At 46.7% G+C, this 13,830-nt stretch overlaps 1 protein-coding gene across 1 annotated transcript in view; it reads right to left on the bottom strand.

The window, feature by feature from the left end:
* The window catches only part of LOC118379859 (microtubule cross-linking factor 1), a 184,785-nt gene that overhangs the window by 100,962 nt on the left and 69,993 nt on the right, over nt 1-13,830 (bottom strand). Inside the window, exons 5-8 of the mRNA XM_052464310.1 lie at nt 13,408-13,683; nt 12,425-12,808; nt 9,510-10,265; nt 2,297-2,461 (exon numbers count right to left, since the gene is read on the bottom strand). Of these exons, the coding sequence (XP_052320270.1) occupies nt 2,297-2,461; nt 9,510-10,265; nt 12,425-12,808; nt 13,408-13,683 (1,581 nt within the window). The remainder of the gene's footprint in view (nt 1-2,296; nt 2,462-9,509; nt 10,266-12,424; nt 12,809-13,407; nt 13,684-13,830) is intronic.

The raw sequence follows: 13,830 nt of genomic DNA, 5'->3' as shown, positions 1-13,830 counted from the left end.
AGCCTCCACATTGACCCTGTACCTGTACCCCCTGTATATAGCCTCCACATTGACTCTGTACCGGTACCCCCTGTATATAACCTCCACATTGACCTTGTACCTGTACCCCCTGTATATAGCCTCCACATTGACTCTGTACCAGTACCCCCTGTATATAGCCTCCACATTGACTCTGTACCAGTACCCCCTGTATATAGCCTCCACATTGACTCTGTACCAGTACCCCCTGTATATAGCCTCCACATTGACTCTGTACCAGTACCCCCTGTATATAGCCTCCACATTGACTCTGTACCGGTACCACCTGTATATAGCCTCCACATTGACTCTGTACCAGTACCCCCTGTATATAGCCTCCACATTGACTCTGTACCGGTACCACCTGTATATAGCCTCCACATTGACTCTGTACCGGTACCCCCTGTATATAGCCTCCACATTGACTCTGTACCAGTACCCCCTGTATATAGCCTCCACATTGACTCTGTACCGGTACCCCCTGTATATAGCCTCCACATTGACTCTGTACCGGTACCCCCTGTATATAGCCTCCACACTGACTCTGTACCGGTACCCCCTGTATATAGCCTCCACATTGAGTCTGTACCGGTACCCCCTGTATATAGCCTCCACACTGACTCTGTACCGGTACCCCCTGTATATAGCCTCCACATTGAGTCTGTACCGGTACCCCCTGTATATAGCCTCCACATTGATTCTGTACCGTAATACCCTGTATATAGCCTCCACATTGACTCTATACCAGTACCCCCTGTATATAGCCTCCTCATTGACTTTGTACCGGTACCCCCTGTATATAGCCTCCACATTGACTCTGTACCGGTACCCCCTGTATATAGCCTCCACATTGACTCTATACCAGTACCCCCTGTATATAGCCCCCTCATTGACTCTGTACCGGTACCCCCTGTATATAGCCTCCACATTGACTCTGTACCAGTACCCCCTGTATATAGCCTCCACATTGACTCTGTACTGGTAACCCCTGTATATAGCCTCCACATTGACTCTGTACCCCCTGTATATAGCCTCCTCATTGACTCTGTACCCCCTGTATATAGCCTCCTCATTGACTCTGTACCGGTACCCCCTGTATATAGCCTCCACATTGACTCTGTACCAGTACCCCCTGTATATAGCCTCCACATTGACTCTGTACCCCCTGTATATAGCCTCCTCATTGACTCTGTACCGGTACCCCCTGTATATAGCCTCCACATTGACTCTGTACCCCCTGTATATAGCCTCCTCATTGACTCTGTACCGGTACCCCCTGTATATAGCCTCCACATTGACTCTGTACCGGTACCCCCTGTATATAGCCTCCACATTGACTCTGTACCGGTACCCCCTGTATATAGCCTCCACATTGACTCTGTACCGGTACCCCCTGTATATAGCCTCGCTATTGTCATTTTACTGCTGTTCTTTAATTATTTGTTGTTTTCTTAATATTGCATTGTCGGCTAAGGGGCTTGTAAGTAGGTTGTATTCAACATTTCACTGTGAGGTCTACTACACCTGTTGTATTCAGCATTTCACTGTGAGGTTTACTACACCTGTTGTATTCAGCAGTTCACTATAAGGTCTACTACACCTGTTGTATTCAGCAGTTCACTGTCAGGTCTACTACACCTGTTGTATTCAGCATTTCACTGTAAGGTCTACTACACCTGTTGTATTCAGCATTTCACTGTGAGGTTTACTACACCTGTTGTATTCAGCAGTTCACTGTAAGGTCTACTACACCTGTTGTATTCAGCATTTCACTGTCAGGTCTACTACACCTGTTGTATTCAGCATTTCACTGTAAGGTCTACTACACCTGTTGTATTCAGCATTTCACTGTGAGGTCTACCTACACCTGTTGAATTCAGCATTTCACTGTAAGGTCTACTACACCTGTTGTATTCAGCATTTCACTGTGAGGTCGACCTACACCTGTTGTATTCAGCATTTCACTGTGAGGTCGACCTACACCTGTTGTATTCAGCATTTCACTGTAAGGTCTACTACACCTGTTGTATTCAGCATTTCACTGTAAGGTCTAAACCTGTTGTATTCGGTGCATGTGACTAATACAATTTGATTTGATTTGACTGTCTGTCTGTTCTTAGTCAGTCCTACAGTAGCATGGTATGATCAGTCCTACAGTAGCATGGTATGATTAGTCCTACAGTAGCATGGTATGATCAGTCCTACAGTAGCATGGTATGATCAGTCGTACAGTAGGTGGTAAAAGACAGGGAGGTAGAGAGATGGAAGAGGCACTGACCTCCAGTCTTAAAGAAGCCAGGAGGGGTCTGTGGTATCTAGTGTGTCCCAGGATGGCTCCCCTGTTCTGGGCCGGGCCCTGAGGAATACCCTCCTGGCTCTGGGTCTCCACGGCTCGCTCCTGTCCTAGACGCCACTCCAACTCATCCCTCACACCGGACCGTGACTGAGGGGTGGGGGTCAGGGGTCAGGGGGTGGAGGGAGTAGAAATGCATGAAGTGGATTGGTGGGTGAACAAACAGAGATGAATGACCACGAACAAACAGTGGAAGGAATAAAAAATACAAAATAAAAATGGGTAAAGAAGATAAAGACAAGGTGCAAAAATATGTACTGAAAACTAAAAGAGAACAGACTGACGGAACAGGCTAGAGAACGAAGAAAAGCACAAAGAGAAAGACCAACTTAAAGACCACGGTGTACGAGAGAGACGAGAAGAGGACTAGAACGAGGATGAACAACATGATTGGTTGAAACATCTGAAGGATGGAGGGGACACAAAGAGAAGGAGAAAAAAGAGAGGGATCGGGGGAGGGGAGGGGAATGCAAAAACACTGTTTATGAAGCACATGCAGTGAGGGATACATGACTCCAAACACAGCTGATACCACAGCAGACTGCAGATAGCTTAGCTAGCACACCAGCCATATATAGATACCACAGCAGACTGCAGATAGCTTAGCTAGCACACCAACCATAGATAGACACCACAGCAGACTACAGATAGCTTAGCTAGCACACCAGCCATAGACACCATAGCAGACTACAGATAGCTTAGCTAGCACACCAACCATAGATAGATAGCTTAGCTAGCACACCAACCATAGATAGACACCACAGCAGACTACAGATAGCTTAGCTAGCACATCAGCCATAGACACCATAGCAGACTGCAGATAGCTTAGCTAGCACACCAGTCATAGGTAGATACCACAGCAGACTGCAGATAGCTTAGCTAGCACACCAACCATAGATAGATACCACAGCAGACTGCCGATAGCTTAGCTAGCACACCAGCCATAGATAGACAAAGCAGACTACAGATAGCTTAGCTAGCACACCAGCCATAGACACCACAGCAGACTACAGAGAGTTTAGCTAGCACACCAGACAGAGACACCACAGCAGACTACAGAGAGTTTAGCTAGCACACCAGCCATAGACACCACAGCAGACTACAGATAGCTTAGCTAGCACACCAGCCATAGATAGACAAAGCAGACTACAGATAGCTTAGCTAGCACACCAGCCATAGACACCACAGCAGACTACAGAGAGTTTAGCTAGCACACCAGCCATAGACACCACAGCAGACTACAGAGAGTTTAGCTAGCACACCAGACATAGAGACACCACAGCAGACTACAGAGAGTTTAGCTAGCACACCAGCCATAGACACCACAGCAGACTACAGAGAGTTTAGCTAGCACACCAGACATAGACACCACAGCAGACTACAGATAGCTTAGCTAGCACACCAGACATAGAGACACCACAGCAGACTACAGATAGCTTAGCTAGCACACCAGCCATAGACACCACAGCAGACTACAGAGCTTAGCTAGCACGCCAGCTATAGACACCACAGCAGACTACAGAGTTTAGCTAGCACACCAGCCATAGACACCACAGCAGACTACAGATAGCTTAGCTAGCACACCAGCCATAGACACCACAGCAGACTACAGAGAGTTTAGCTAGCACACCAGACAGAGACACCACAGCAGACTACAGATAGCTTAGCTAGCACACCAGCCATAGACACCACAGCAGACTACAGATAGCTTAGCTAGCACACCAGCCATAGACACCACAGCAGACTACAGAGAGTTTAGCTAGCACACCAGCCATAGACACCACAGCAGACTACAGATAGCTTAGCTAGCACACCAGCCATAGACACCACAGCAGACTACAGAGAGTTTAGCTAGCACACCAGCCATAGACACCACAGCAGACTACAGAGAGTTTAGCTAGCACACCAGCCATAGACACCACAGCAGACTACAGAGAGTTTAGCTAGCACACCAGCCATAGACACCACAGCAGACTACAGATAGTTTAGCTAGCACACCAGCCATAGACACCACAGCAGACTACAGAGAGTTTAGCTAGCACACCAGACATAGAGACACCACAGCAGACTACAGAGAGTTTAGCTAGCACACCAGCCATAGACACCACAGCAGACTACAGAGAGTTTAGCTAGCACACCAGACATAGAGACACCACAGCAGACTACAGAGTTTAGCTTGCACACCAGACATAGAGACACCACAGCAGACTACAGAGAGTTTAGCTAGCACACCAGCCATAGACACCACAGCAGACTACAGAGAGTTTAGCTAGCACACCAGCCATAGACACCACAGCAGACTACAGATAGCTTAGCTAGCACACCAGCCATAGACACCACAGCAGACTACAGAGAGTTTAGCTAGCACACCAGCCATAGACACCACAGCAGACTACAGAGAGTTTAGCTAGCACACCAGCCATAGACACCACAGCAGACTACAGAGAGTTTAGCTAGCACACCAGCCATAGACACCACAGCAGACTACAGAGAGTTTAGCTAGCACACCAGACATAGACACCACAGCAGACTACAGAGAGTTTAGCTAGCACACCAGCCATAGACACCACAGCAGACTACAGAGAGTTTAGCTAGCACACCAGCCATAGACACCACAGCAGACTACAGAGAGTTTAGCTAGCACACCAGACATAGACACCACAGCAGACTACAGAGAGTTTAGTGAGCACACCAGCCATAGAGACACCACAGCAGACTACAGAGAGTTTAGCTAGCACACAACCAGCCATAGACACCACAGCAGACTACAGAGTTTAGCTAGCACACCAGACATAGACACCACAGCAGACTACAGAGAGTTTAGCTAGCACACCAGACAGAGACACCACATCAGACTACAGATAGCTTAGCTAGCACACCAGCCATAGACACCACAGCAGACTACAGAGAGTTTAGCTAGCACACAACCAGCCATGCAGTAGTAAAAACAACTCTACACACGTGCAATGCCGTTATTTTTCACGTTACACTTTTGACTGTTTTACACTGTTAAACGTGACTCTTCATTAGACTTTATCATTCTACATGACTTTAACTTTATCTTGTTTTCTTTGAGTAGAAGGCAAACCATGTCCTTCAATGCTTGTGAGAATGTGTGTTTGTAGTAGCTGTTAGTTCAGTAACAGTATGCTCCACCCATCCTAACCATAATTAGGATTCTACAGGTATTATCCCCTATCCAATTTCAAAAGAGAATTAAGTTGTTTTTTTTTTGTAATAAAATAAAAAAATGTTTTCATTGAATAATTCCAAAAGGCCTAAATCGTGGCGTAATGAGCAAACTGTTTATTAACATGCTGTCTCAAACAGCCGTACCATTGGTGGAGGGCAAGGCAACGGACGGAAGGCGAGGATACCGGCAAGGTTCTTCCACAGGCAACTCCTAATTCTGACTTCGATTGATTAATTGATTTGTTGATTTGATTGCTCGATCAATTGTGTGGGAAAAAGCCATATGGAAGAAGCTGCCCCTCCCACCGAGTTGAAGCAGGCATGTGGGCGATGGATCAGGGCGGCAGGTTGCCATTTCGGGGGCAGGGTGCGTATGGGTATGCGGACGCAGTTCTGAAAGCGAGGGTGTGAGGGATGGTGAATGGGGACTGGAGAAAGGGGGTGGTGGTGGTGGTGTGGCTGAGCCGGGTGGCTCAAGGTGGGACAGGCGCTGCTGTGGTCCCTCAGCTGTTAGTTTTAGTTGTCCTGTGTTTCTCAGTCCGTCTCTGAGGACACCAGGTGTGTTCAAGCCCGGCACTAACACACCTGATTCAACTATACAGCTAATCACCTAGCCCATGATTATTAATACTGGGCTCGGAACCGCAAGCAATGGATGGGTAACATTGGCCTAAAGTACCGTGTTTATACAGTCAGACAAATTCAGATATTTTTTTTAATCACACTAATTGGTCTTCTCACCAATCACATCAGATCTTTTCACACCAGATCATTTCTGATTGGTCAAAATACCAATTAGTGTGAATAAAAAAATGTATATATCTGAATTGGGCTACCTGTGTTTAAACGCAGCCAAAGTGTCACCACCTCTGCTTGGTTCCTGCTGGTCTTTACTGATCTAGTGTTGTGTATTCAAACAGGGGGGCTCTGTGGACTTTCTGTAGACGGGTCATGTAGGGGTGTAGTGGGCCGCTTCTTTTTGTCTCACATAGTATAGACTCCCCTTGAGGCTTTACACTGCTCCCGTCCGTGAATCTGCACTGCGTCTGATATGGCATCAAATTCACCCACACGGCTCTGGTCCAAAGTAGTGCCCTATTAGTGAACAGGGTTCTATAGAGCTCTGGTCCAAAGTAGTGCCCTATTAGTGAACAGGGTTCTATAGAGCTCTGGTCCAAAGTAGTGCCCTATTAGTGAACAGGGTTCTATAGAGCTCTGGTCCAAAGTAGTGCCCTATTAGTGAACAGGGTTCTATAGAGCTCTGGTCCAAAGTAGTGCCCTATTAGTGAACAGGGTTCTATAGAGCTCTGGTCCAAAGTAGTGCCCTATTAGTGAACAGGGTTCTATAGAGCTCTGGTCCAAAGTAGTGCCCTATTAGTGAACAGGGTTCTATAGAGCTCTGGTCCAAAGTAGTGCCCTATTAGTGAACAGGGTTCTATAGAGCTCTGGTCCAAAGTAGTGCCCTATTAGTGAACAGGGTTCTATAGAGCTCTGGTCCAAAGTAGTGCCCTATACACTGAGTAGGGTGCCTATTCCTCACTGCTGTTTAAAGCCACGTTGTTCTCTGTCTGACAGATTCATTACTTCAACATTTCTATTTGTTTCCTGGTGTCATAATGTATAAATCAGAACGTCCTTGTTGTTTTGTTTCATCATGTCTTAATGTATAAATCAGAATGTCATGAAATAATATCAATATCGGTTTTACTCTGTTTTAAGACATACTAACTGATTGATAAGACATACTAACTGATTGATAAGACATACTAACTGATTGATAAGACATACTAACTGATTGATAAGACATACTAACTGATTGATAAGACATACAAACTGATTGATAAGACATACTAACTGATTGATAAGACATACAAACTGATTGATAAGACATACTAACTGTAGCAAGGAGACAGACAACGTAACATACAGTACAGACAGTAATGCAACACAAATGGCACCCTATTCCCTATGTAGGACACTACTTTGACCAGGGCCCATAGGGCTCCCTATTCCCTATGTAGTGCACTACTCTGGACCAGGGCCCAAAGGGCTTTTAACTAGGGCCCAAAGGGCTTTTAACTATTGCTACCAACCTGAACCGAGTGATTTTTTTAAAAAAACCTTTATTTAAATAGGCAAGTCAGTTAAGAACAAATTCTTGTTTGCAATAACGGCCTACCCCCGGGCCAAATCCGGACGACGCTGGGCCAATTGTATGCCGCTCTATGGGACTCACAATCACGGCCTGGATGTGATGCAGCATTCGTCAATGGCCCATTCTCCTTATAGGAGCCAAGGGATGAAGCCAAGTAAAGTCAATCCTGAAGGCTCTGGTGAAAGGTGCACTAATGGTGAAAGGTGCACTAGATGGTGAAAGGTCCACTAGATGGTGAAAGGTGCACTAGATGGTGAAAGGTCCACTAGATGGTGAAAGGTCCACTAGATGGTGAAAGGTGCACTAGATGGTGAAAGGTCCACTAGATGGTGAAAGGTGCACGAGATGGTGAAAGGTCCACTAGATGGTGAAAGGTGCACTAGATGGTGAAAGGTCCACTAGTGCACTAGATGGTGAAAGGTGCACGAGATGGTGAAAGGTCCACTAGATGGTGAAAGGTGCACTACATGGTGAAAGGTGCACTAGATGGTGAAAGGTGCACTAGATGGTGAAAGGTGCACTAGATGGTGAAAGGTCCACTAGATGGTGAAAGGTCCACTAGATGGTGAAAGGTCCACTAGATGGTGAAAGGTCCACTAGATGGTGAAAGGTCCACTAGATGGTGAAAGGTGCACTAGATGGTGAAAGGTGCACTAGATGGTGAAAGGTCCACTAGATGGTGAAAGGTGCACTAGATGGTGAAAGGTCCACTAGATGGTGAAAGGTCCACTAGATGGTGAAAGGTCCACTAGATGGTGAAAGGTCCACTAGATGGTGAAAGGTCCACTAGATGGTGAAAGGTGCACTAGATGGTGAAAGGTGCACTAGATGGTGAAAGGTCCACTAGATGGTGAAAGGTCCACTAGATGGTGAAAGGTGCACTAGATGGTGAAAGGTCCACTAGATGGTGAAAGGTGCACTAGATGGTGAAAGGTCCACTAGATGGTGAAAGGTGCACTAGATGGTGAAAGGTCCACTAGATGGTGAAAGGTGCACTAGATGGTGAAAGGTCCACTAGATGGTGAAAGGTCCACTAGATGGTGAAAGGTGCACTAGATGGTGAAAGGTGCACGAGATGCAGGGCAGATGTTTCAGGCTCCCGAGTGGTGCAGCGGTCTAAGACACTGCATCTCAGTGCTAGAGGCATCATTACAGACCTTGGTTCAGCGGTCTAAGACACTGCATCTCAGTGCTAGAGGTGTCCCTACAGACCCTGGTTCAGAGGTCTAAGACACTGCATCTCAGTGCATCACTACAGACCCTGGTTCAGAGGTCTAAGGCACTGCATCTCAGTGCTAGAGGCGTCCCTACAGACCCTGGTTCAGAGGTCTAAGACACTGCATCTCAGTGCTAGAGGCGTCACTACAGACCCTGGTTCAGCGGTCTAAGACACTGCATCTCAGTGCTAGAGGCGTCACTACAGACCCTGGTTCAGCGGTCTAAGGCACTACTTCTCAGTGCTAGAGGCGTCACTACAGACCCTGGTTCGATTCCAGGCTGTATCACATCCAGGTCTTGATTGGGAGTCCCATAAGGCGGTGCACATTTGGCCCAGCGTTTACCGGGTTTGGCCGTCTTTGTAAATAAGAATTTATTCTTAACCTAGTTGCCTAGTTAAATAAAGGTTGAATTTAAAATAAATATATAATAATCATTGTGAAGTAAAGTAAGCCTGAAGACTCTGGTCAAAGGTGGAGCACTACGTAGTGAATAGGGTGCCATTTCGGGCCGCACTTCTGGATAGAGACAGATATAGGTAAAAATTCGGAGGAGTTTTATCCCATTCTTTACCTGGAATTCTGTGACCAGGTCGCGTCCCAGGGTGCCGATGGGCGAGTCTCGTGACATGGAGGTGACCCCAGACAGGAAGCTACTAGACTCAGTGAGGTTGGGCAAGGGTGACAGGGCGTCTCCCCGATCCCGGTCACTTCCCTTCTCCCTCAGGCCCTCTCCCAGGTGATCCACCTTCTCCATGAAGATATGGAGCTCTGTGCGGAAGGCCTTCATACGGGTGTTGATAGTGTCCAGGACCTGTGAGTCTGGTTTGGGATCGGGTAGGCGGGTGGTGTCTTCTTTAATGCCCTCCAGAGCCAGACTCAAACTGTCCCCTCCTGTTATTAAAATCTTTCCGTCATAGATCAGACTTTCCGTGTCGCTAATGAGACGATCTACGGTCTTCCCAAGGCGCTCTGCTTCTCGTTTGACATTCGTGAACGTCTCGCGGTCTTCTCGCCTACGATTAGATAGTTCGGTGGCGCTGAGCCCGCTGAGCTCGTCCGAGGGCTTGTGACTTCCAAATCCCGAGGTTGTGGTGGTCTTCTCAAAGAGGTCCTCCGAGTCGCTCTCGCCACCGACAGGCCCCTCCCTCTTGGGGTGTAGAAGGAGGAGCCTCCCAGTCTCTTCCTCCTCTGCGGAGTCTCGGCGGCCGGTGTCGCTGTCTGCATCGCTGTCCCGTGGGGAGCCGGTGCGGAGACCCAGGTGTTGGGCCAGGTCACAGCGCTGAACGTTGGACATCAGGACTCTGTTCTCATACTGCAGCTTCATCACCTGGAGGATGAGGACACGAGACACCATTATGTTAGCTTCAGAGACAAGTCAACATTATGTTAGCTTCAGAGACAAGTCAACAATATGTTAGCTTTAGAGACAAGTCAACATTATGATAGCTTCAGAGACAAGTCAACATTATGAAAGCTTCAGAGACAAGTCAACATTATGATAGCTTCAGAGACAAGTCAACATTATGAAAGCTTCAGAGACAAGTCAACATTATGAAAGCTTCAGAGACAAGTCAACATTATGATAGCTTCAGAGACAAGTCAACATTATGATAGCTTCAGAGACAAGTCAACATTATGAAAGCTTCAGGGACAAGTCAACATTATGATAGCTTCAGAGACAAGTCAACATTATGAAAGCTTCAGAGACAAGTCAACATTATGATAGCTTCAGAGACAAGTCAACATTATGATAGCTTCAGAGACAAGTCAACATTATGATAGCTTCAGAGACAAGTCAACATTATGAAAGCTTCAGAGACAAGTCAACATTATGAAAGCTTCAGAGACAAGTCAACATTATGATAGCTTCAGAGACAAGTCAACATTATGATAGCTTCAGAGACAAGTCAACATTATGATAGCTTCAGAGACAAGTCAACATTATGAATGCTTCAGAGACAAGTCAACATTATGATAGCTTGAGGAACGTCCTGAATGGCACCCTATTCCTTTTATAGTGCACACCTTACCAGAACCCAAAAGGCTTGGGCCAACAGCCCTATAAAGGGAAAAGAGCCATTTAGGAAGCAACATAAGATAAAATCAGATACAATCATAGAGCATTATGGGTACTGTCATGACTTTGGCCTTGGGGTAGGTTTATGACAGTCATAAATACCTCTTTCCCCCTTTTTCCTCTCTCTACCCTGCTGATGTGCAAACCCCTTGGTTTGAGATAGAGATTCTGGGAACATCAGAAGGTAAGGGGAAATTAACTATATTCTAGTAATCCGACCAATTGAACATATGCGGTGGTACTTAATAAATATTATGTCAGTTCGGTTGTCAGCTGAGACATTCTCATCACTGATAAGATGACAAACTCTACAGTGGAAAGTCTACACATCAGAGTTATCGGATTCACATGGAATTGTTATTCAATTTATATGTTTGAATATGAAATTATTTGTGATGGGATGAAATGTGATTTTAGCTTCTAAAATGTGAGATTTGGGTTTTTATAAGATGCTCGGCTCAATCAGTGGCCCGCCCCTGTGAAGGGACATCGGCTATAAAACTTTTCAAACACGCCCTCCTCTCCCTTCCTATATAAAGCCTTGACGACAATACAACCTCCTGTTCCGAGGACGTGAGGACGACGGTCCGATGTCAGAATGGTTCAGATAATAACTACAGAACGAAGCCAACATCAGCATGAGCTTGGTTGCGAATGGTATGAACTTTGAACTCTTATTCACTACAGAAGTGATACCTCCTCGCCTTTGAATTAGCAACAGCCGCTGCAAACAAGGGTTAGGAAGGAACAGACAGAGTATCCCGTCTACCACACAATGACGTTACTACAACGTATTCAATTTACCAGCAGAGACATTCTTCAAAGGACTCGGTTGGGCAACACGGCCTTCCATCTACCACCAACCTACCGAAGTGCAGCTCAGAGTAAATATTTATTGCATTTTCCTTTTCCAAATGGGCAGTAATTTAGAATGCATAATATACTGTATTTAGGATGGCACAGCTTCTCCCTTTGTCCCTCAGTCTTCCCGCTCTTTCACTCAAACCCAGCCCCTTTTCTTTTGTGTAACCAGCTGTCATATCTGTTCTGCCCGGTAGGGACGTTTTCCTTTATGACGTCATTTGTAATCAAGTTATGATTTAAATATGTGTATGTGTAATTCTGTGTGATTAGTTAGGTATTTAGTAAATAAATAATTAAACCCAATTTTGTATTGCTGATTCAACTTGTTAGCCAGGGTTCGTGCAGATAACTAAGAATTTACAACTTTCAGATGAGACTGAATTAAGATGACGATTAATATTGACTGCTATTGATGTAAAATATTACTAGGTCTTTAAGAGTTTATTCGGAAGATAACAGCTCTATAAATATTATTTGCTGCCTCACCTTTCCACTGAGCTCGTTTATCTGCATTATGGGTACTGTAGTCCATCATGCTGCCTCACCTTTCCACTGAGCTCGTTTATCTGCATCCTGGCTGCCTTCAACTCCTCCATCATCACCACACCGCTTCCGTTACTCCCATTACCGGACTTCATCATCATTATCACTCCGACCTCGCCTTCCTCGTCTCTCGGGCCGAACTTGAAGCGGTTCAGTTCTGAGATCAGCTGCTTGTTGTGGTCCTCGATCTCCGAGATGGACCGCCGGAGAAGTTCTGCCTCTTCCTCTACAAACTGTAGGTGGCGTCGCAGCTCCCCGGCTGACTCCAGAGCGTCTCCGCCGTACGGGGAGGAGGGCATGCTGCTGAAGGGCTCCCGGCCGAAACAGTCCCTCTCGTACTGGCAGCGGATGTCCTCGTTCTCGGCCCTCAGACCTCGGTTCTCCACCTGATAATAATGAACATAATGATTAGGAAGCGATCTTCATTTACAGGAAGAAATCAAAGTACTGCAGGAAGGGGAAACAAAAGACAGTAGCACCCTATTCCTTACATACTTTGACCTATAGTAGTGGATGGGGCTCTGGTCTATAGTAGTGGATAGGGCTCTGGTCTATAGTAGAGGAGAGGGCTCTGGTCTATAGTAGTGGATAGGGCTCTGGTCTATAGTAGTGGATAGGGCTCTGGTCTATACTAGTGGATAGGGCTCTGGTCTATACTAGTGGATAGGGCTCTGGTCTATAGTAGTGGATAGGGCTCTGGTCTATACTAGTGGATAGGGCTCTGGTCTATAGTAGCGGATAGGGCTCTGGTCTATAGTAGTGGATAGGGCTCTGGTCTATAGTAGTGGATAGGGCTCTGGTCTATAGTAGTGGATAGGGCTCTGGTCTATAGAAGAGGATAGGGCTCTGGTCTATAGTAGTGGATAGGGCTCTGGTCTATAGTAGTGGATAGGGCTCTGGTCTATAGTAGTACACTACATGGATTAGAATGGGATAGGGTTCCATGTTCAGACACACCCAGGGTTAAAAGACTTGGGCCACTCACCTCCAGCTCTACAATTTTCCTCCCCAGAATATTAGCCTCTTCCTCCACCAGTTTGAGTCGGAGCCGTAGCTCGGCCTCCCTGGTGCTGTGGGGCCCACCGCCTGCGAGCTCTGCCAGGGGTAGAGGGCTGTCCACGTCCCCGTAGACTGACTTATACTGCTGGATCTCCTGCTCTAGCTTGTCCTTCTCCTTCCCCAGCTTGGCCATCTTCTTACGCATGAGGGTGGATTCTTCCTTAGAGAACTGCAGCTGACACCTGAGATCTGCACTGTCCTCCTGTGAAGAGGAGGGGGAGGAGGAGGAGGAGGGGGAGAGGAGGGGGGAGAGGAGGAGAAAGAGGAGGGGGGAGGGGAGGAGTAGGGGAGAGAGGAGGGGGAGGGGAGGAGTAGGGGAGAGAGGGAGGAGGAAGAGGAGGGGGGAGGG

Source organism: Oncorhynchus keta, chromosome 15 (genome assembly GCF_023373465.1).
Source record: "Oncorhynchus keta strain PuntledgeMale-10-30-2019 chromosome 15, Oket_V2, whole genome shotgun sequence".
Classification (NCBI taxonomy): Eukaryota; Metazoa; Chordata; class Actinopteri; order Salmoniformes; family Salmonidae; genus Oncorhynchus; species Oncorhynchus keta.
Note: the sequence above shows the minus strand (reverse complement) of the source record. Positions and strands in the feature narration are given on the sequence as shown.